At 40.1% G+C, this 25,199-nt stretch overlaps 1 protein-coding gene and 1 non-coding gene across 16 annotated transcripts in view; both read right to left on the minus strand.

Moving 5' to 3' along the window:
• The window catches only part of MAGI1 (membrane associated guanylate kinase, WW and PDZ domain containing 1), a 574,222-nt gene that overhangs the window by 228,354 nt on the left and 320,669 nt on the right, over nucleotides 1-25,199 (minus strand). For 14 of the 15 annotated variants that reach the window (XM_015236779.3, XM_015236773.3, XM_006196468.4 and 11 more), the window contains exon 2: nucleotides 1,564-1,680. In XM_015236779.3, coding sequence (XP_015092265.2) covers nucleotides 1,564-1,680 — 117 coding nt within the window. Of the gene's footprint in view, nucleotides 1-1,563; nucleotides 1,681-21,356; nucleotides 21,469-25,199 lie in introns of those variants that run through there. The other variant, XM_072941632.1, reaches the window with a different exon arrangement.
• Nucleotides 17,127-17,199, minus strand: TRNAG-ACC (transfer RNA glycine (anticodon ACC)). Its single transcript has one exon. It is a non-coding gene; the product is annotated as a tRNA-Gly (tRNA).

Raw genomic sequence — 25,199 nt, forward strand, 5'->3', positions numbered from 1 at the left:
CTAGACAGTGCATCAGAGGCAGGGCCATGACCTGAAGTCCTGGTCACCTTTAGTCTTGTTTTTATTGGCTCATCTTCCTGTCTTGGTTTCTTGACCAATAAAGATAAAAAGGTAAACCCTGCCTCATCCATGTGATTAACATTGGAAATTATTATTAATCCAAGTGTAAGGAATTATTATTAGGATATTATTAGGGCTAGAGTTTTCAATTCTAACATTGTAAAACTAAAAGAACTGAGGGCCAGAGAGTCATACTGATACATTATCGCATTTTCTCTGTCAAATGCAGCTCTACTGCTCAGCAGAAAAGAGGCAACCTTGGGGTCCTGACCCAAGTTACTCGTAGTCTACCTCCTTTCCTCTTGGAGCCTTGGTTTTATTTAATGAGTGAAATGAGGGTAGGGGCTATTCTAAAACCTGATCTCTAAAGCTCCCAGTCTAGACATCCAGTCTAAGTCCTTGCAGATCCATGGCATGCCTGAAATCAGTTCTGTTTATTATTTTGCAGCAGTATGAGGAAACATTCATGCTTTTTGCACATCACTGAAAGAATATTATTTTTTAAGAAAAATCATTCATAGCAAACAAATCATACCAATATAAGCAGGGTACCTTGAATTTCAAATTATTCCATCATTTTGATTAAAAAATGGTATTTCTAAAAAATAAATTTCAAAATTTGAAAGACTGTGTAATAGAGAGGAGAAAAGAAAACTTCCAAGCAAGAAAACCAGACTCATTCTTTCTTCTTATTTTAAATGAAAATAAATAATTGTATGTCTTCCCAGGATTTTTACCTTATACATAAGGAGGTAGTTCGGAAGAGCATAGTCGGACCTCATTACCACTGAGCTGCCAGTGTCTCTGCCCTGTGGACTGACTTCCCTCCTTCCTCCCTTCTTTCCTTCCTTCTCTGAACACAGAATCTCTGATGTCACTGTCCCTATGTTCTAAGTCTTGCTTTTTTAGGTCTGGTCTGATCTAATGGGTTTGGAGCTTTGGGTTTTTTAACCTGTGGAAACTATTTCTCAAACAAAACGACACATGAGATCGTGATTTCTGAATCTGATAAAGGCGGGGAAGACGAGGGAGCCCCCTGAGGGGCCCCTAGAGATTCAGGGATCTCCTCAGAGGTCAGTCTGAAGGCCTCTGGCCTGGTCCCCTGCATTGATGGCAAGGATGGTTAACATTTACGGAGACCGACACCACGCCCGTGCTGGACAAAAGGCATCGGCGTGCCTCGCCCCATGGACTTCCTAACAGCTCTATGAAGTTAGCATGACTGAGATGTCCTTTCTACTGTTGTGAAAACTGGACCTGAAAGGATAAATAATTTGCCTGGCATTATTCAACTAGTAAGTGGCAGAGCCAGAATGCAAAAGTCAAGTAATTTATCTTGCACAGCCTCAGACGACCCGTTGTCAATTACAACTCCCTGGACTTAGGGAGTCCCTAACTGACCAAACTGCCAAGGGTTCCAGAACCAGCTGTTGGGCTCTTCTTTCTACCCTGGGCTTTTCACCCACCCACCCAGCAGGATGATGCCCCAAACTGGCTACTTACAAGGCACAGCATGGCGGTAAAGGTTATCCCTTATGGTCTGCTGGAGCTCATGATCGGGTGACCCTTTCTGGAACCGCTGATTGAGAAAATGCCGCAGGTCCTTGTTCAGCTTTCCTCCTGCAGGAAACATATAACACAGAATGCATCAACGGTGGGGCTTCCTAAAGGCTGAGTGGCCTGAGAGCTGTGTGTGGGAAAGCCACACGGAGCCACTCCAGTCCGCCACCCTGTTATCAGGAAGACCTACTTTACGTTTTCCTCTGCAGGGGAAAAAACAAGCAAGAAAGTAATAAAGATAAGACAGCACTGAAACAGCATTAAACTGGTGGTCCCAGTTCGTATAATATCAGAAGGCTAAAATAAAAAAGAATATAAATAAAGCTATTCCCTTTTAAATAGTGTCACAGACACTTACAGCCACTATTAGACGGAGAGTGAATAGTGGAAAACGTAAAGATGACAATCAAGCAATAGCTGACAAATTACAAAATGCTCTTTGACCAGGGATCCCAATTGGAAGAAATTTACCTTATGGGCGTAACTGTAAAAGTCTGCTAAAATCTCCAGTATTGTTTACTGAAGCATTTTTATAACAGCAAATAAATAAAAATAAATCCAAAAAAACCCTGGAAACAACCACCAGGGGATCAACTAAGCAAAGTATAGTTCATCCATATAATAACCACTTTGCGAAAGCCAGGTCTTCGTGTGTTGATGCTGCAGGAAAACGTGTGGAATAGTTCACACTGTCTGATCCCTTTTGTGTGAAAAGGAGTAAAGAAAAGGAGAGACCACGTATTAACGGGAGGAGTCGTCAGAAAATTTTAATGACAGTTTGTAGGGAGAAGGACTTGAGTTTGGGATGTAAAGAAGGGGACATCAGTCTTCATTATATAGACAAACAGAGATATGTAGACCTTACTGTCCTGCACTGATTTAAAAGCACTAGATACATACTGGTTTCTTTAATGATTGTTGTTAACTAAGCAGTTGTTACCTGGACATGTCTATGTGTTTATTTCTTTTCAATTCTCTACAGTGAACAGAACAAAAGCTAAAAATTAAAAAAAAATACAAAAATGTATCATAGGAAGAAGAAAATAATCAAAGGTTTTAAAAAATTATAAGCACAAATTAGAGTCTACATGATCAACAGAAGGCTGGTAGATCATTCTAGCTAACATTCACTCTTAATGGCGAAAACTGCTTCACTGACAGCTAAAAATAACAAGGCTAAGATTGTCCTTCTATTTATAGGCAAGATAAAAATTAGGTAAGAGCATTTCTAGCATTAGAGAAACAATGCAGCAATGCAGCAGTATCCATGAGAACCCCAAAGTTCATGTTGTCAGGTGTTAATTTTCCCACGGTCAAAAAGAGTAAGGAGTGAGGATGACAGTGGTGGTGAAGATGATGGTATGTCCTACCAGGGAAGGAAACTACTGATCTCTATTTTATTTTACTTTTATTTTTATTTGTTTTTGGTGGGGAGGTAATTAGGTATATTTCTTTATTTTTAGAGGAAGTACTGGGGATTGAACCCAGGACCTCATGTATGCTAAGCATGCGCTCTACCACTTGAGCTACACCCCTCCCCCTGATCTCTATTTTAATACCATGTTCAAAACCAGATTCCTTGCTACAGGGGATCATTTTAGAATAGACTAATGAAGCCCAGTTTGAACTAGTCCATTTGAGCTGCAGTAAACCTGAGGTTTCAAGCGGCCAAGAGGAAAATACACAGGTCACTCTTAGGTCATTCAATAAATATTCACTTACTCATCAAACATTTACTGAATGAAGGAAACAAACACCCACCCCACTTCTCACCCTAGCTTAAAATGGGCACAACGTTTGAACAGAATTGTATAAAAGAATATATATGATTGTCCATTAGGCACATGAAAAGATATTCAATATCACGAGTTATCAGAGGAAGGCAAATTAAAACCACAATGAGACCCCACTACATACCAGCTAGAATGACAAAAACTAAAAAGACTGACAGTATCAAGTGTTATCAAGATTGTGGAGCAACAGGAACTCTTATTCATTGCTAGTGGGTATAGAAAACGGTTCTCGGTCTTGGGAAAACAATATGGCAGTATCTTACAAAGTTAAACCTTTTTAAAATTTATTAACGTATTTATTTATTTAATGGCGGTACTGGGGATTGAACCCAGGACCTCATACATGCTAAGTACACACTCTACCACTGAGGTATGCCCTCCCCTCAAGTTAAACCTTAAAAGACATTTTTAAAAAAATTTCTATTTGAAGCATAGTCAATTTACAGTGTTGTGTTAGTTTCTGGTGTGCAGCATAGTGACTCAGTGATACACACACACACAAACTTGTAGATAAGTCGTCACAGCAACTTTATTCACTGTGTAATAGCCCCAAATTGGAAATAACCCAAATGTCCATCAACAGGTCAATGGATAAGCAAACTGTTATATTCAAATAATTGGATGCCGCACAACAATTAAAAAGAACAAACCACTAACACAGTAATAGTGATGAATCTCAAACACATAATGCCAAGCAAAAGAAGCTAGATGTGAAAGAGAACATGCTATACGATTCCATTTGCATGTAAAGCTTCAGAACAGGCTAAACCACAGTGACAGAAAGCAGTTCAGGGCTTCCCTGGAGCTGAGGACAGGCAAAGACTAACCTCAGAGAAGCACAAGGGAGTAAGATCTGTGGAGTGTCCCCAAGTCTATTTCCTGGCTTTGCAACTGTACTACAGTTACGTAAGAATGTTACTACTGGAAGAACCTGGGTGAAGGGTACACAGGATCTCTGTCCTATCTTTTACAACTTCCTGAGAGTCTACAGTGATTTCAAGATAAAAACTTTTTTGAAAGGGGGAGTCCGGGGAAACTTTTGGGGGGCGGTGGTTCCAATACAGTAAATCTTAGCCATGGTACTGATAACACAAGTTTACACATTTATCAAAACTTATGGAACTCTATATGTAAATCGGTGCACTTTATAGCATGTAACTTACACTATAATAAAATCAATCTCAAAAGTTTAAAATATAAATAATTATTGAATGACTATGTGGTAGGCTCTGTTTTGCATGCTTAGTCTTCAATTTCCCATTAGAGAGATAAACTGAAAGAAAAGTGGAGTAAATCTTGGTGGTTAAGACAGATACGATTGGGTATAAATCCTGGTTCCACTATTTCTTAGCTGGTGAACCCAAGTTGTGAACCTCGCTTTTCTCATCTGTAAAAATAGAGCACTGAGGTACCAGTAGCTCTGTTGTAGACTGTTGTGAGGATTAAATGAGATTCCGACGGTGCCTGGCTAAGAGAAAAGCACTTAATGAAAGATGGAGACTATCATAGTCACGCAGAGTGGACAACTGCTCAAGTAATTGGGGAAAGAGCTGAGATCAGTCCAAAGGTGGACTGTTAACTCTTTTTCAAAATGCACACAAATATGAAACCTATGGACTTAGAAATGACCAGAAACAAATACAGGTGTAGGGAAATTTGGACTAAAGGAGACTTCTAGAGGTTTTAGAAGGGAATAAAACTCTACCTTGTGCTAAAATTGTCTGCACACATGTAAACTAGTTAACATTTAGTGCATACTTAGTATATTCCTGGCACTGTACTGGAGGTGTAGTTCAGAAAATAAAACCAACTGGTAAATCACTGATATTTGATAGTCACACCTGACAACTCTACTTCTAGGTCTAGACGCTCTGGAATTTGACCAAAAGGCTAACAAGAATGTTTTCCAGCAAAATCTCCATTGCTTAGAACATAGGATTTATATTCCTCTTAGGAGACCAGAGAAGGCATTGACAGTTATCATTTGAGCCATAACGATGCTATGGGATCCAATATCTCTTTACCCCACATAGATCCTTACGGATCATATGCAGTATCCATCGAGATGAATCAGAGGCATACAGATTGGAAGCGTTCTTAAGACATAAACGCTCTTTGCTTACATTTGAGCTTTACATTAAAACTAGCCAAGCTAGCTAAACGCTATGATCATCAAACTGAAACTCCTCTCTACTTCGGATGTGCAAAAGGGCAGGGTTAACTATGCTGCCGGTTAACATTTACTCTGTGTTCCATGACATTTATAAGTGAAAAGCCTCAACCTTCACATTACATTAAAAATACTGTACTTTGGGGGCATCTAATCTCAAATTAATTGTCAATGATTCAGGGGACACGTTTATAAATCTCCTAATTGTCAAGGGCAATGAGCCAATGAAATAATAAATTGCTAGAGAGTTTGTCATAGCATCTTGACTTTCTGTGAAATTCAAGATTTGTTTTGCAAATGGAAAAGAGAACATAGGTCAGTAGTATGTGGAACTTTTTCCAAGAAAAGGGTTCAGAGCTTTTTTTAAGACAATTTCATCCATTTAAATGGGAAAGTGAGGGCTTAGACCCTGTCCTAGATTAGCCATTATTTTGTATTTTCCAATGTATGTATCTGGCACTCTGTACCTTTTAGATTTACAATATAGCTCTGCTTTTTAAATTCACATTAGTTTACAGAAATCTACCCATGTCAATCAATGTAATGTTTAATTATTTTAAATAATGCATAATATTCCATCTAAAAATATACCAATTTTATTTCTTCTTCGGAGAAAATTAGGTTATTTCCAATGCTGCTGACAATACAACAATGCTGCAATAAGTGTCATTATAGTACTTTTTATTTTTAACAAATGTGTGAATGTTCTTTTTCTCTAAACTATTTAAACCTGGATCCTCATCTTTAACTTACCTAGATATCACGAAATTCTCCAAATTGGTGGTGCCAATTTACCTTTCTACCAAAAGTCTTGGAGGTCCCATTTGCCCACACTCAGGCTAACATTTGCTATTATTAGTGTGTCAGGGGTCCCAAGACCACTCCCTGATTTGAAGATTCATTAGGAGGATTCACGGGACTCAGTATATGGTTGTACTCAAAGCTATGGTTTATTACAGCAAAAGGGCACAAAGCAGTTATCAGCAAAGGGAAAAGACTCAAGGGGCAACAAAGTCTAGATGCACGTTTCCAAGAATCTCCTCCCCAGTAGAGTCATTCTAATTACCAGGGCACTGTGTGAAATGTGCCCCATTAGACACTCAAGGCATTACACATAAAGGCCCAGGGTTTTTATTAGGAAATGGTCACGTAGGCAGCCTCTGCCTGGCATGAAACCAAGCTCCAGACTACAGAAGGAAAGCATAAAGTCTATCTTTTGCATGACAGTTAAAGCGTGGTGAGCCACTATTAGTGCTGGGAACGGAAGGAACCCTACTGAAATCCAAGTTCCCAAATTTTAGCCCAGAGCCAACTTGGTAAGGCAGCCTTCAAACTAACAGTCATTAACTCTTTTCGCACCGTCCATCTTTTGAAAATCTTTCTAATCTAATAAAAATGAAATGGTATCTTGTTGTTATCGTAATTTACAGCTATTGATTACTAGTGAAACTGAACACTCTATCATTTTTTTTTGTCTTTTGTATTTCCTCTCCTATAACTTGCCTGTTGACATTCTTTGTGAATTTTCCTAATGGGCTGTCCTGTTATTCTTGATAAGATGCTCTTTACATATTCTGGATATGATTCCTTCATTAGTTATTTACATTACAAATTTTGCTTTTCATTATTTAAACAGGAAACAATCCCCTAAGATAACTGAGTTGTGTTGTTGCTCCAGATTTTCCTCTCCCATGCTAGATTGTGGTTTGCCAACTCAACCCGAAGCATCATTTTTAAGGTGACAGATTATGAGGGGTCTCAATTTGGGCTGATCTCTATACCCTAGAATGTAGATCCTAAGGGAAAATGCTAATCAGCAGAAATAATCTTTATGCTCAAGAAATTAGGTTTCTAGAGAGGATATTTTTGAGCCCTCTTCATTCATGCATTTCTGACTGAGAAGCCAAAATACAACTGTCCTCGCATCATACAAGCTCCAGGATATCTAGAAAGCCAAAGAATAGTGTTTCATTGTCATTAGAATTTAGACTTTAATACACTTCAAATTTTCAAGTCTGAGAAAAAAGCTTGCAAAACGATGTTAAACTAATCACACTTCCAGGTGACCCTGCTTTACCATACTGTTTTCTCAAGGAATGACTATAGCTGTAGGAAAGCTTTATTTATTAAAGTAACACAAATGGTTTACACTGCAGTAGAGTTACTATATCAAAAAAAAAAAAAAGCTGGAAAAAAAACCGCAAAAAAATTTTTTTAACCCACAGCAGTTTAGATTTATAAAGGCTAGTGTTTAAAACACAAAATTATAAACTGAAATACAAATTTACTAGTTTTACAGTCACTCAAACTTACAATGTGCCATATATTTAAATAGGCTTTGTCTGGAAAACAATGTTTGCTATTTGTTCCTTTCTAACACGTTTTTCCTAACGTTTTTCTTATTGTAAAAATAACGTAAATAACTGGGGAGTTAGTATTTGATGGGTACAGAGTTTCAGCTGGGAAAGATGAAAAAATTCTGGAAATGGATGGTGGTGATGGTTGCATAACAATGTGAATGTGCTTAATGCCACAGAACTATACACTTTAAAATGATAGTTTGTGTTGTGTATATTTTATCACAAAAAAGTAACATAGATTAATGACAAGATTTGAAAAATACACAAAGTACAACAAAGAAAGTTAAAAACCATCTGGTATTTCATTTGCACCATTAACATTTAGTACTATATGTCCTGTATGTGTGTACACATGTATACATACATATATACTTATAATACACTTAGATATTTGAGAACATTCATTCACTCACTCAACAAACATTTCATAGGCGCTCTCAGCCAGATACTCTGTGGGCCCTGAAGACACAACATGGCAACCCTTGAGTTCCTGAGTAGGCACTGACATGCCTGTTTTAGGAAGGATGAACAGCGCTGGCCTCTGGGCAGAGGTAACTGAAAAGATGAGAACAGAGCGAAGACAAGAAGCTGGTTAGCTCTGCAAAGTGTGGGGGAAAAGCAGTCTAGGCAGAAGGAATAGCATGTGCAAAAGTTTCCAAATTAGAAATGAGGTTGACATGCTCAAAAAGTAGCTAGCTCAGACAAGGGGCAGGCTCAGTATGAGGTTAACAAAAGACCAGATAGTTTTGTACCTCACAGGCCATAGGGAAGAGTTTGCATTTTATCCTCAGCTCAGTAGGAGTCCACCAAAGGGATTTTAGTCAGGGAGGTCTAAATTTCAAGATAACTCTTGGAGCTACACAGTGGGTCAAGCGTAGAGGCAGGTGATGGGATGAAATCTCTGAAGCTGACACAATACCACCTGAAGTGACCTGGATTAAAGAAATGGCCTGGAAGAGGGGCAGGAGAGAGAGGGGCAGGAGAGGAGAGAGGGGCAGAGCGGAGATGTAATTTAAAGCTGAAAGTGATAAGGCTCACCAAAGTGATAGAGGAAGATACCAAGTACAAGGGAGGCGTCAAGAATGACTCTAGGGTCTGAGCTTAACTGGTGATGAGCAGGTGTGAGTAACACACAGAATTCCTTAAATAAGACACACTTATTTAATAGGAGATGTGCAGGATCATGTGATATGTGTGATTTATGTCCAAATGTTCTAACAAATAATTCATTAGCATTTCCAATATACTATTAGTGTATCAAAAATAGTTTTAATAGCTACATAGTATTTCAACTTATCGATCCATCACAACCTATGTAATCACTATCAATTATTAAGCATATGAATTGTTTCCACTATGATTATTCTGTACAAAATCTGTCTGTATTTCTGATTACTTTCTTGTGATCCTTAAAGTGGAAATATTGGGACAAAAAGCATTAAAATGTTTAAGATTCTTAATACAAATTCCCTCCAAAAACAATGTATCCATTTTCCTTCATCCAGCTTAATTTTAAATGGCTCCAAAATAGCAGTGTGGATTCATCATAATATTATCAGCTTCATATTAACAGACATTTAGATGCCTTTCCTTTTTTCAAAAAAATAAAAATAAAATAAAAACTATTATAAACAATGCTGTAATACAAAACCCTGAATATGAATTTTGGCTGAAATTTCCTGGAAGTAGAATTATTGGAGCAGTGAGTACGAACATTATTTTTAAAGATTCTTGATACATGTTGACAAATTGCTTTCCATACAGCAGTTTCTGGAAGAAATACAATATTACTTATCTGACATTTACAGAGTCCAAATGAGAATGATTTCCCCTTTCTAATTATGTGATTTAAACAGTTTTCCTAAAGGAAAAAAAAAAGAGCCAAAAATTTTTTTTTCCACCGATAATTCAATCAGACGTCAATCCTGCACTAGAGAGAGGGAGCAGGGGTGGTAAAATTATGTTTCCCTTCTTTCTGAGAAACTGTTGGTTCAGATGAGAAAATTAATTTGGAGAATGGCTGTTGAGAAATAATGAATGGATTCCATTATCGTATGTATTTGAGTAAAGAAATCAAAACAAAAGAACCCTTGTATCTAAGACATAGAAATGGGGAACACTCAGTGTGCCAGCTCCTTACAGAAGGACTTCTAAGCCCCCTTCCTGACTCTGTCCAGCCAGTCCACTCTGCCTTTGTAGTATGAAAGCAGTTATAGATTATATGTAAACAAGGTTGTTTTCCAATAAAACTTTATTTACAAACACAGGCAGCAGATCTGGCCCAGGGGCCAGGGCTGGCCAACCCCTGATCCAGATGTTGACCCTGCATCCCCAGATGAGCAATTCTCCTTGTGCAATTCTTGGGGTTGAAAGTACCGCTATCTCCAAGGTTAGCCTAAGCAGCATCACCCAGAAACTTGTGAAAATGCAAACTACAGGGTCTGACCCAAGACTGACTGACTCAGAAACTCCAAAGATTAAGCTCAGCAATCTATGGCTGGCCAAGCCTTCCGTGTGATTCTAATACATGTTAAAGTTTCAAACCCTTGGTCTAAGCCCAGCAAAACCCCCTAACAAAACGTGGGAAGCTAGACTCTGCAAAGGAGCTCATTTCCCTATTTCTCCCATCTCTTGCAAACCTCAGGAAATGCTGTCACTCGACTCGTGGGTTAGCAGTGACACCAGGTAATAAGAGGTACCACACAAATGACTCCAGGCAGGAGGTACCTCCTCAGACAGGCAAAGACTACATCCTTTCCCCTAGTGGTACAAAGACTGTTGTTCTTACAGTCTTGTATCCATGGAACTTAAAAAAGAAAAGAGAAAAATGTGCAGTGAGTGTAGGATATGAAAGAGAGGTGGTGGGACAGATTTATGTATGCTGATGAAGCTCGAGAAACTACTGTTTACATTTAACTCCCCACGTGGACAAGCATGAAACATTTTGCGAGCCCTTTAGGATATCTGCTTTATTAAATGATTTCCCGCCTGCCTCCTCTGCTCCTTTTCTTCTGGTCAATCTTTTGATAACAGATTTCATCTCACAGCAAGAAGAAACCTGAATTAAGCAAGGAAAGAAAAGTAAGATTTAAATTCCATCATCTCTACTTTTTCCATTATTTTCCAGCCTTTTGTGCTTCTTATATTTATGCCATTGAAACCGGGGTAGAAGAATAACACCTGTTCAGAAAAAAATAAAAGACTTATGGACAGAAAGCAGAAAGACAACATTCCCTGCCGGCAAGATTGTATCACTGATGTGAGGTTATGCTCAGCCCTCATCAACAGACAGCTGCGGGACCTCACCAAAAGCTGAAGTCACACATCTCTACACTCAGAAGGTTGAGTGGAATCTGAAGACGTGTGTGTGCCCTTCAAGAAGACACTAAACTCTTTGAAAGACACTCCAGTAGTATCTAAAGCTATGACCTGCTGGACTCAAGTGATGACAGTGAACATTGATCAAGCACTTCTGACAAGCCAGCCATGGGGCTAAGTCAGAACTTCACAATCTTCACCCCAACCCAATGAGGTTGGTTCTATTTCCAATCCCATGTTACAGAAGAATAAACTCAGGCTCTCAGATTGCCCCATCGCCCAGAAATATGGATAGAGATGAAATGGGTGTGGCAAGATGCTAACAGCTGGTCAATGATGGCATATATTATGTTGTTTTTCCAGAGGCAGTATGGATTTCAAATTTTTCAAATAAAAGAGAGTAAAAGACAAGAATTATTTTTCTTTTCTCCACGACCCAGTAGGGACAGGGACCCAGTGAGCTTTGCATGTCTACTCTTTTTTAAATAGTAAACTTTATTTATTTGGCCGGAGAAGGTATTTAAGTTTATTCCTTCTTTTTTTTTTTTTTTTTGGAGGAGGTACTGGGGATTGAACCCAAGACCTCACACATACTAAGCACACGCTTTGTCACTTGAGCTATGCCCTCCCCACTAAGAATTATTTTTCTTAAGTAGTTACAGTCACTATGAATTGTGTATGAGAAAATATCTATGTGAAGCTCAATATAAAGACCCAAGAGTGACTTCCCACGTAAACTGTTCCCACACGGAACAGTTTTCCCAATACCTTCCTGATGCCCGGAATATGTAGAAACCAATAAAGTGATTATCTGAACAGCGTTAGCTTCCAGAGAACACTCAGCAAGGGAGTGTAAGTGAGGTTCCTTCCCAGGGGACCTGTACCCCGGATTTAAGCCCTGTACTGCTGACAGGTAAGATGTTTTAAACGTGTTTATGCAAATACAAACTGAGATCTCACTGATATTCCATAGCCTTGAACATCCATAGTAGTTACCACAGCTGTTTCCTTACCCTCACAGCCTCAGCCCGACACTGTCTCAGACAGGAATGGATAATCTGGGTCGCAAACTATATTCTAACATGGTCTGATATCATTCGCACAACAGTAGACTGGGGCCAGAGCTCCAGGTCCTCCTACCTACACTGGGCAATCTCACACAAGCAGGGTTACATGAGAGCATGCCACTCCAACTTCTGCTAGATTATGAGACCAGAGACCACCAGCAATATCTACATACCATTTGATGGATCTGAAAAAGAGGTGAGACCATTTCCCCTGAGCAAAGCATCCTTATGAGTCTATTCTTTGCACAGCAGCCCTCTTTAAATACGTTTCAAAGGTGGAAACAAAAGAGAGAATCACACGTGTGTGGTTCCAGACAGGCGAGAAGGGAAAGGAAAGCATGGCAGGTGTCAGTAAGATTCTACAGCAGAAGCAGGGAAATTTTTTCTGAAAGGGCAGAGAGCTTTGCAGGCTAGAAGGTCTTCTGAAGCAGAAAATCAACTCCAGACAAGATGCAAACAACCGTGCATGGCTGTGTTCTAATAAAACGTTATTACCAAAACAGGCAGCTCGTTGGACTTGGTCCACAAGCTGTGGTTGCCACCATATCCCCTTCTAGAGGACTGTGTCCCTGAAAAACACGCTACATCTCCCTAAGACTGCTAGGGTTTGTATGATTGTGCATCTGTGTGTGTGCAGGTAGCGCTGGTGTGTGAAGCATTCTCTTAGAAAAGGGGGAGGAGGGTGAGTCATGGGTCTGTACTGATGAGGTTTTCATGAAAACACGCAGTAGCTTAAAAACACCCCATCTCGGGTGCAGGGTAGAGCACAGTGGTAGAGCCTGTGCATGGCATGCACGAGGTCCTGGGTTCAATCCCCAGTGCCTCCATTAAGGGGAAAAGAAAAAGAAAACTATACATCAGAAATTAACACAACATTGTAAATCAACTCTACTTCCATTAAAAAAGAAAATCCCATCTCTAAGTCTTTCAGAAAGCAGAAAATTTTCACTTATTTAAAGACTTGGAGAGCCTTCTGAGAAATTTATTAAAGGATTCCTAGGATAAAATCCGTTACTGGTGTCAGTCTCCAGTCTACACAAATCTGCAATATAGAAAAACTCACCCATTATAAATATAAACTTCCCTTTGATGATTATACTTTGGATGCTTTATCATAAATCTCTTTTATCAACATTATCTCACTTAAACCTTATAAAACAAAAACAAAAACAAAAAAACGGTGAGAAAGCTGGTATTATTTCCACTTTAAAACAGATAAAGAAAGTGAGACCCCCAGTGCTGAAGTGATGAGATGCAGGATCAGAACCTACAAGTCCTAACTCCGAAGCCCTCTGCTTCCTCCTTTCCATCTCTGTGACATCAAACAAGGTGTTTATTCAGAACTGAAAAGTGAAACTTTTCATTAAAATCATACACTGATGTTCTTTAAAACTATCAAGATCAGAGAAAAACAAGGAAAGATCTTAAGAACCTGGAAAGATTACAGGCTAGAGGTGTCCAAGAAGACATACAACTAAATACAACATAGTGTCCGGCACTGGGTCCGGGGACAGAAAATGGATGCTAGTGAAAAAAACTGGGGAAATATGAGTTAAGACTGGAGTTAAGGAAATAGTAATGTATCCATGTTAACGTCTTACTTCTGACAAATGTATCATGGTTATGCGGGCCTTGAACATTAGGGAAAATGAGGTGAAGGAGATTCAAGAACTCTCTGTATTATCTTTGCAACTTTTCTGCATCAGAAATAATCCAAAATATTGTGGAAAACAGTAGAGAATCCTCAAAAGACTAAAAATAGACTTATCATATGATTCAGCAATCCCACCCCCGGGCATATATCCAGAGGGAACCTTAATTCAGAAAGACACTTGCACCCCAATGTTCATAGCAGCACTATTTACAAAAGCCAAGACATGGAAACATCCTAAATATCCATCAACAGATGACTGGATAAAGAAGTCATGGTATATCTATACAATGGAATACTACTCAGCCATAAAAAATGATAAAATAATGCCATTTGCAGCAACGTGGATGTCCCTGGAGAATACCATTCTAAGTGAAGTAAGCCAGAAAGAGAAAGACAAATACCATATGATATCACTTATAAGTGGAATCTGAAAAAAGAAGACAAATGAACTTATTTACAAAATAGAAACAGACTCACAGACATAGAAAACAACCTTATGGTTACCCGGAGGCAAGAAGGTAGGAAGGGATAAACTGGGAGTTCGAGATTTGTAGGTACTGACTAACACATATAAAATAGATAAGTAAGTTTATACTGTATAGCACATGGAACTATATTCAATATCTTATAGAGGCTTATAGTGAAAGGGAATATGAAAATGGATATTTATGTGTGTTCATGCATGACTGAAGCATTGTGCTGTACGTAAGAAATTGATACAACATTGTAAACTGACTATATACCTCAGTAAGAGAAAAAAAAAGAAATAGTCCAAAATAGAATTTCTTTATTAAAAAAAAGTACACTGCACCTATTACATGAATGTGCCTGTTGCAGGATTCTTGGGCTGTTTTTGACTCTTGCAAATCCAAGAGGTACGAATTCTTATAGAGATTCATCTCTCTGGACTGACCACAGCTCTCATTTTTAGAGAGTATGGCACATAGCACACCTGGCTAAAAAGTATTGGGAGAGAGAGTTCTTAACTCATAGGCTGATCATCAGGTATCTCTAATCCCCATAATTCCATCAGTGATTATCATTTTCACACTCTACTATTTTCATTCCATCTCACTGTCATCCAGCTGCTATTCGAAAGTGATTATAAATAATGGAGCTATAAAAGCCATTCAATAATTAGGACACTCACTGGCCATATGCCCACCCCGACAATGGAAGGTGATTTATGTAAGGCAACCCTGTCACATCTGCCAGCCTGGTTTCCCTCTGACGGGCTCTCCAACTGCAGATTAAAACATGGCTCTTAATGGCCATCTTTTCCTCAACTACAGCACAGACCTGCAAGCCAAAGAGCTACAGCGTTTTAAATTTTACATACAAGGAAAGAAAAACAAACCCAACAAGCCATTTTCTGACTTGCCATTTCGTGTATCCAGATAACAGGAGGGAAAGCTCAGAATCTAATCAACTAGATCCGGTCAAAATCCTGGTCTTGGTCACAAAATGGGAAAGACTTAAACGAAGCCAAGGACAAAAGGACTCAGACCTAGCCAGCCAAATCTCATCCCGTCAACACACGGGACGTCAGCAGACACAAGCTTAAGCCCGTTGCAAGATTCACCAAGTGTTTCCTACAGCAGTACCACTGGCATCATGGGCGAGACAGTTCTTTGCGGTTGTGGGTCTTCCGCTCTGGACATCAGCATCTCTGTTCTTGGCAGCTCCCAAAGAAATGCCCGAAGGGCTCCCCAGTCATTGTGAAACCCCAGTGGGGCAGTTCCACCCTGGGAGATGGGTAAATGAATAGCAATCAGGGACAATTATTGGTGACCTGTTGAAATATTCTTTTTTTTTTTCCTTTAGATCCAAGAAGATCCGTGTTAAGGGTGATTCTAAAAAACTGCTCTGCACACACTTACAGAAACATACCGTCTTTTAGTATAGGGTTGCTGACCAAGAGGATGCAAAGCTTAGTGCGGAGACCAGAAGTTTGAGCTCATCTTCTCAATGGCCCAGCAGAGGCTCTCCCTGACAAGCATCTCGACAGGAGTCCCCTCCGTCAGTGTCTACCCCACTGCTCTGGTTTATTATGTTCAGTCTTCATCATTCTTTGCAATGATTTATTTTCCTTTTTCTTGTTTATTACCTGTCACCATGAGAGTTTCATCTGAGAGCTGGGATTCTCTCAGCTTACAGGCAAAACTGGCATAGACCTCATGATGATGAAATGAATGGATGGAGGATGAAAATAACACACACAGTGGCTAACCCAGGACCAGGTAGGCCTCTGTTTCCATCTTGACTTTGCTACTGGCTACCACTGTGTGCCTGGACAAGTTCCTCCATCACTCTGGGTCTCTACTTCCTCATCAGGAAAATGGGAATAATGAAAGTACCCACCCAACGGGGCTGTCACTGTTCATCTATGAGAACATGTGATGCAACTCTCAGTAAATACCAGCAGCCCTCCCCCGACTGGAAAGTAACATATTTCAAAAAAATACCTTGCACGGAATTCTGTTTGTTCTCAAGGAGAGAATTTTTTTTTCAAAGATTCATGATTATGACTAAATGTATAAAACAAACAAGTTAAACAAGCCAGCCTTTCCATATCACTAGGCTGCAAACTAATTAAAACCTACGTGCTATCACCAGATTGCTTTCACACACCAAACACTGAAGAACAGATGCGTTCGTAGTACACTGTGTGGCCAAAGGTGTGCAGCAAAGAGACAGGCTTTCCAGGTTTGTGTGAATTGTGATGACAGAGCAGAGCATCAGACAGCTGCCCTCCACCCTTCCGTCCAGCACCAGGTATCAGGAAACCTGGCAATCATTTTTGTATTCCCTCATGTATTTCTATATTCTTTTTATACGTGTCATACAGTTTCTTCGTTATTTTAATTTGGATTACTCTGATGACTGATGATGTCCTGTATCTTATCATGTGCTAATGGAATGTTTATTCATTTGTGAAGCTTCTATTCAAATATTTGCTGATTTTTTTTATTAGGTTGTCTTCTTAATATTGACTTTAAGAGCTCCTTAGACATCCTGGGTACCAGTTCTTCATCAGAACTCAAGTTTGCAAATACCTTCTCCCAGTTTGTGGCTTGTCTTCACTTTATTGAGGCTTTTTTTTGGGGGGGGGGTAGTAATTAGGTCATTTATTTACCTTTTTAATGGAGGTACTGGGCATTGAACCCAGGACCTCATGCATGGTAGGCATGCAGTCTACCACTGAGCTACACCCTCCCCTTTACTTTTTTTTTCTTTTAATTTGAAGAAGTTTTTTGATGGAGTTCTGATGGTTGATGAAGTCTAACTCATCAATTTTCCTGGTGATTTTTTTCTTGATTATTCATTTGTTACAGATAAATCAGAAAGCAGCAACATGAGGTAGATATAAGAACTCTGAGCAAAGGTCAGGGGACCTGGATCTGAGACCTAAATCTGTGTTATACATGTTTGCAAAAGCCATTGTTGAGAGTTAATTTTATGTGTCACCCTGCCACAAGGTGTCCAGCTGCTTGGTCTAGTATTATTCCGCATATTTCTGTGAGAATGACTGTGGGTGAGCTGCCCATTTAAACTGACAGACTGGGTAAACCAGATGGCCTGCTCCAATATGGGAGGGCCTCACCCAATCAGTTGAAGGAAAGCTGGACTGAACAGGTGGGCTCTCCCCCACGTAAGGGGGGATTCCTCCTGCCTGAGCCTTTAATCTGGGACATTGACTTTTTCCTGCTTTTGGACTCAAACTGAAATATCAGCTCTTCTTGAGTCTCAAGCCCACCAGCCTTCAGACTAGAACTTAGACCATCAGCTCTCCTGGTGGTCTGGCCTCTGGACTCTAACTAAAACCACATCAACAGCTCTTCTGGATCTCCAGCTTGCCAACTGTAGATCTTAGGGCTTGTCAGCCTCCACAGTTGCATAAGCCAATTTCTAATAATACATCATATATAAATACATAAAATCTCCTACTGGTTCTGTCTCTCCTGAGAACCCTAACATCTCATCTACGTTTTCGAGCTCTAACACAGCATGTAGCATTCTAATAGGTGCTTAATGAATGTTGCAGAAATCCCTACGAAATCTACCTGTCAATGAATGGGCTGGATCTGACAATCCCAGAAGTCTCTCTCCTTCTAAAAATCGGATACTTATCTTGGTCTCACCTTTCTGTTCCAGCAAGGGCTTCTCCCTTGGGTGCCCTCTTCCAAAAATTGATTCAGCTGTGCCTCTCAGAAAAAGTGACAAAGCACCCTCCAGGCTCATCAGCTCAGCACTCATTCTAGCAGGCCCCTGCTACACCGAATCCCGTTCCGGCTTGCTTGTCCCCACCTTGTGAAAGCAATGCTAAGGAGTTCAGGCAAAGTTGCTGGGGTGTTTACACACAAGAGGGGTTGCAGCCGCTGAATTCTCCCAGTCTCTCCTCTAAATATATTGCTGATATTCAGACAGACTCACCTTCCTTCTATAATGACATTTTAAAAACTACAACAAAGATGCCAACGGAGGCAATAAACCCAATTACCGACTGTTGTTACGAGGCAAGCAATTCACTGCTGACACTCCAGAGTCAGCAAAACAAAGAAGGGAATCCAACATTTGTCAGAGGAACAAACTGCAGCATGTCCACACTTCAGACTTTGGAAACCTGTGACACCCTTTTCCACTGCTTGATTTCAGTCCCGTCCTTAGGAGAGAGAAAAGCTTCTTTAGAGAGTAAAGTGACTTTAAATAAATTTTGCAGTGCCTTTTGAGACCCTCTAGGGAGATAGTAAACCACGTTTGAGAATTCTTGCTTTAGAATAAGCCTATACTATAAAAGAAAATTAAGGGGTGGTGACTTAAGAGTCACAATGAGACCCTCAAGGAACCAAACCCACTGGGCTTCCCCTCCATGGCTCTAAGAGTGAAAGCAGAGAGCTGCTCTCTCCTTGGGACCCGGAATGTTCTTACAACAGAGAACCAGCCAGGCTTACTCAGAATTTAAGTGGTAACTGGACCTTACCTGGAAGGGAGGGGTATGAAGCTTGCTGAACGTAAGAATCACCTGGGGAATACCTAAAATATTATCAGTGCCTAGGCCCCCTCTCAGACCAATTAGGTAAGAATCTATGACCAGGGACTGGCCAGTTTTTTGGTTTTTTTTAAATCTCCCCTAGCAATTTCAGTATGTAGCCAAGTTTCTAAGCCTACGCTACTTCTCTGATCCTGAATTCTCAGTAGATTAACTAATGGTGAGAATATCTATGCAGAACCTTCTGTTTACAGAGAATCCTGGAGGACCTCCTAAGATGAAGTGCCCTGAGCTTCAAAGCGGAAAGAAGACTCTGAACCCGGAGCAGGGCGAGGTGGGTGGGAGTGAAGAACAACAAGGTGAAAAAGAGCTAAAACAAATTCTAACACCCTCTTAGAGTCACAGCCCTGGGAATTTAAATCGGGTTCCTGCCTGCCCAGACGAGGGAAGAAAACTCAAATTAGCTGGGTAGAAAATTCATCTCAAAGGATCAGGGGGCTCTGGGTGACCTGGAATTTGATGTCTCTCACTGTGGTTCAGCCATCCTCTTTGCTTTCACACCAATTCCTGAGAAAAGTAATACGTTACATATATTTAGTCTGAAGAGCACATATCGTGTGAAGGGTGGGACAGGAGCTGTAACTGGTGACAAAGAGCAAGTGACAAAGGACAGGCAGAGAGCATGGAAGCAGGCTTTCCCACACTGAAATAATAATACCGATGTCTCAGAAGCAGCCCAGGCTGACTTGTGGGGCTGCATAAAGCACCACCACATTCATACAGAACCAGAGAAGATGAAAGAACAAAAAGAGGACCCCCCCCCCGACCCAAATTAAACACAACTCAAATGCAACTGCTGTGAATCGGGTCATTATTCTGTTGATGGAGTCTACCTACACTCAAACTAACGCTGAACCATGTGCTGCCTCATTTCTTCAACCAACCAACACCAAGTAATGCTTTCAGCCTCCCCCAAATCCTGATCGAGGCCCTTTTGGTTTTTGACTATTGAGAGTATTGCTTTTATTATTTAATTATTTAAATCTTCTTTACAAAAAAGATACATGATTTTAGTAAAAAAAAAAAAAAGGTTGAAATCAAAATAATACCATTCTAGCTCACCCTCTACCATTATTTATTCTTTTTATATATCTGTATTTTTGTTGAAGTATAGTCAGTTTACAATGTCGTGTCAATTAGCATTGATTATTTATATAATCTTGAAGAAGTCATTTATTTCCTTTGGTCCTCAAATCTTCATACGGAATGAGAGAATTCAAGTTTATTATCTTACCAAAATTCTATGAGTATGTACGTATGCATACAGGAAATGTGAACAATCAATTCCCTTTCATGAGATATTATTTTGCCACTAGTCAGAGATACAGAAGCTGCTAAAATCATCCATCTCTCCAAAAGACTTGCAGGGAATAAGTGAAAAGGATTGAAACTTCTTTCATATTTGAACCCAGGAGGAAACCCTTTCCTCATCCAGAGACCAAAATTTTCCACGAAGCGTTTCTGTACTGTCTTACTGAGACATCTATCCTACCTATAACCTTGATGGGTAGCCTTTATTTATTTATACTAAAATCACACCAATATCTTAAAAGTTCAATCAGAATCAAATTATGAAAGTAAAGCAGTCGCACTTCCATTTCTTTCTCTTGTTAAAAGAAGGCTAGCTGAACATTTGCTTTTCTCCTTATAATTAGAAAGATTATGGAAAGAGAAAATATAGCCAAACAGGCTTCAGCAGAAAACAGCTAAAAAAGAAGTGCCATATATAAAAAAATAACAATTAAAGGATAAAAGCACCGTCTCTCATTTGAAAAGTATTACCTGCCTGGAAATTAAAACTCACTTAGTGCTATCTCTGGAGAAGGCTTCTGTTCCAGAACGGGGGTCTAATGTTTGAATTGTACAAGCCAAATCAGCTTGGAGAAACAGAAGGCTCTGCAAAGCTTTAGCAGAACCAGCCCTAACATAATATGCCAAGGAACACGTTTGACAAAACAGAAGTAGAAAAATATTTTCAAAATCGGTTCTTGGCTTAAATCTAGCATTTGGCACCTCAAATAAACACAGAGGAGAAGAAGAAACTGGGCTGAGCCACGTGCCTTTCTGAACTGCAGCAGGCCAGATGGTGCGGTATAGGTTACTCATTTCCCAGCTTCTCACCGTCTCGGTCCTTCCATTAGCACCTATCCAGTTCAGGGTCCCTTAAAAGGGCTGGAAAGAAAAGAACTGCATAAAAGCATCCAACTACTTTTCTTCGTCATTATCATCTCCTTTAAAACCATGCTGATAGCAAACGTCTCATGCCAACTCAACAGCTCTCATTAATAAATGTTCTGGATTACAGAGCCAAGTCAATGTCTCACCTGCTGCCTGTGAAAAGAAACGGAGTAACACTTCCCCTTCTGGGAAGATGGGGGCAGACGGACGTTTCCCTATTGCTCCCACTAAGTACAACAACATCTATAAAACAAACGAGAAGTCTCTGAAATGTAAACAGAAGGCGGCAGACCAGCTCGGAACCTCAGGAAGGACTTCAGCATGCAGGTGAGTTCCATGGGTTTCCTTCATGCCCCATGTACTCTTCCATCGGAGCTAAAGAAGGCGACCACAGGTAAAGGTCAATGGGTGCAGACAACAAAAAAGTCCAACAAAAATCCGCTCTCTCCACCTAAAGAATGAGGACAGAGGCAGACTAGTAAGACAGAAAACTTTTAGACAATAAATGCTCTACTCCACCCAAACACATAGGAAAAACAACCGTGGTCCCACCCCGACCCAGTCCGAAAATGACCGAGGAGGGAGTCTAAACTTCCACCCCTTCTAGGCTGTAATGGGGTGCCCCAGCCTCCCCTCCCCATGCCACCGTGATGTCAAAGATCACTAAGTGTAGAGAAAGAACTTTCAATCCCACTGCGCTAAAATGAAACATTTCTCATCCCATTCCCACCCTCCCTCATGTGTGGAGACCTCATGAGAAGCCACAACTCGTGCCCCACTCAGAAATAGTAAGAAGCCACTCTCCGCATCGTGGATCAATGGAAAAAGAGGGAAGACATACAGATAGGAAAGGGAGAAACAGAACTGTCCTGATTTGCAAATGACATGACTGTCTACATAGAAGATGCCAAGGAATCTATTAAAAACAAAAATAAAAATAACCTCTTACTAGTAAGTGATTTCAGGAAGATCACAGGATACGAGCAACACATCCAAAATTCAATTGTATTTCTATATAAAGTTGATCCTGGAGGTTTGAACTGTGTGGGTCGACTGACACACACATTATTTTCAATAGTAAATACTACAGGAAACAGCAATACTACAACTCCTGGTAGGCTGACTCCACGGATACCAAGGAACTGCAGATAAAGAGGACCGACTGTAAGTTGTACACAGATTTGACTGCCCAGAGGGTCAGCAGCCCAACCCTTGTGCTGTCCAAGGGTCAACTGTACTAGCAAAGAACAGAATAAAATCTAAATTTAAAGTACAATATAATTTACAGTTGCTAAAAAAAAAAAAAAAAAGATGGAACCCTTAGGCATAAATCTAACAAATCACGTACAGGACTTGTTTGCTGAAAACTAGAAAACAATGATGAAATAAATCAAAGATGATATCATAGCAATGATATCAAATCTCCACAATCTGCCATACAGGTTTAATAAAATTCCTATCAAAATCCCACGGAAGTCTTTTGTAGAAATAGACAAGATTATTCTAAAACATATATGGAAAGGCAAAGACATTGTAATAGCAAAATCATTTTTGAAAAAAGAAGAATAAAGTTGGAGATGTTAGTTCACTTGATTTCAAGACTTATTATAACATCGCTATAGATTTCCAGACTGTACAGCACTGATGGAGGGTTAGACACATAAATCCAAGGACAGAACCCAGAACCCAGAAATAGAGCCACACAAATAAGCCCAATTAATTTATTGAAAAGGTGCAAAAGCAATTCAGTGAGGAAAGGATAACCTTTCAACAAATGGTGCTGAAATAAGTGGACATCCAGAGCCAAAAAAAATGAACCTTGATTTAAACCTTCCACCTTATACAAAATTTAACTCATTTATGGATGACAGCCTTTTAAATGTAAAGTGTAAAACTATGGAACATTTACCAAAAAAATCTTGTTACCTAGAGCTATACAGAGAGTTCTTGGACATGAATCCAGAAGGACAATCCACAAAAGGAAAACTGAATAAATTGGGCTTCATCAAAATTAACTGTCTTTCCTCCAAAAGACCATTTATGAGGAGAAAAAGACAGAAAATATTTGCAAACCACGTGTCTGACAAAGGACTAGTCTCTGAACTGATAAAAGAACTCCCAGTACCCAACAGTCAATAACACCAATCACATATGACCCAAGCACAAGGTAGGCAAAATGTATGAACAGACACCAAAAAGACATCCAGCATGAACATTTGACCAAAGAAGATTTATAGATGACAAACAAGCATATGAAAAGTCATTCAACACTATTAGCAACTAGGGAAATGCAAACTACAACCACTAGATATCACCACACACCCGTCGGGATGGCTGGAAGAATGGCACCGCCGAACGCCGGCTGGGACACTGGGACACAGAGAGTGGATGACGTCCACTGCTGGGGGGACTGCAGCCTGAGACGGCTGCTCTGGAAAAGTCTGGCAGTTTCTTAAATCCCTAAACATGCAACAGCCCACATGACTCAGCAACGTACTCCTGGATGTTTATTCCAGAAAAGTGAAAAATCATGCTCACATAAAAACCTGTAGTCACTTTACTTGTAATACAGAAAAAACGGAACAACCCAGATGCCCTTCACTGGCTGAATGGTTAAACAAATGTGGTACCTCCACACCATGGAAACAGCAATAAAAAGGAAGGAACTACTGATACGTGCAACAGCGTAGTGGAATCTCCAGAGAAGTACGATGACTGACAGATGCCAATCCCAAATGGTTGGTTACCTTCAGTATGATTCCCTCTACATAACATTCTTGCAATGACAAAAGGCAGGAAGAGGTTTTCCCTTACATCCTCTGGAGGGAGCGTATCCATGCCGATACCTTGATTTCCAACTTCTGGCCTCGAGAACTATGGAGAATGAATTTCTGTGACTTTAAGCCATGGGAAGCTAATACACCAGCCATATCAGCAGCCGATGGAAACAAACCTGGTGGGAATCCAGATCCCCAGGTGCTGACCAGGACAAAGTGAGTCAGAATCTGCATTTAAACAACATTGCCAGGTGCTGAGAATGCAACTGAAGTTTGAGGGGCACTGACATAAACTACTACGCGATTCTAAACTCATCACAGCGATGACTTTGGCCCAACGTGGAAAGCTGTTATGATATCAATGTATACAAAGTAAGTAGGGTACACTTGAAATTCTGTATCGATAGTGTGCTCTGTGTGTGTGCGTACAAGTCAAGGCCAGGATGGAAATAAGCAAAACATAAAAATAGCTATTTAACTGGGAGCAAAGAGGGTGGGAAGGGATAAACTGGGAGTTCGAGATGTACAGATGTTAAACACAGGGAACCATATTCAATATCTTGTAGTAACTTATGGTGAAAAAGAATATGAAAACAAATAGATGTATGTTCCTATATGACTGAAGCATTGTGCTGTACACCAGAAATTGACACAACACTGTAAACCGATTATACTTTATAAAAATATATTTCAAAAAAATAGCTGTTTAGGGGCAGAAGGTTTGTGACTCGTTCTCCCCAAACATCCCAGCTTGTCCTTAACACTTCTTATCATTCCGCTAATATGGTTATGAGAAATTTTCAAGGCCAATATATGAGGATCAACAATACTCTTTTTTTGCTTATTGCTATTCTGGGATCACGAAGATCTCCTGGAATGAAATCCCACATACTGGGTTTACCAGGCACATGAACAAGCAAGCCTACAAGGGCCCTGGCTTGGTTAAGCCAGGCTGACTACCTGCAAAAAGAACAAAACAAATGAGTGGTCCAGGGGATTCTCATTTGAAGGAGCACCCAAAGCAACTCAAACAGACTCTGGAGGTAAGGTCAGAGCCGGTACAGTCATACTCCCTGCATGTCCAGAGTCTCTGGGTCTACATTTGCTCCAGGATGTAGATCGGACAGCGAGAGCTCAGTATCCACTGGAAATGTTCAATGTCCTGATGGGGATGGTGGCCAGCCGTGTGCCTGGGTGCCTGTACCTTAGGTC

The sequence above is a fragment of the Vicugna pacos genome, chromosome 17 (genome assembly GCF_048564905.1).
Source record: "Vicugna pacos chromosome 17, VicPac4, whole genome shotgun sequence".
Lineage (NCBI taxonomy): Eukaryota > Metazoa > Chordata > Mammalia > Artiodactyla > Camelidae > Vicugna > Vicugna pacos.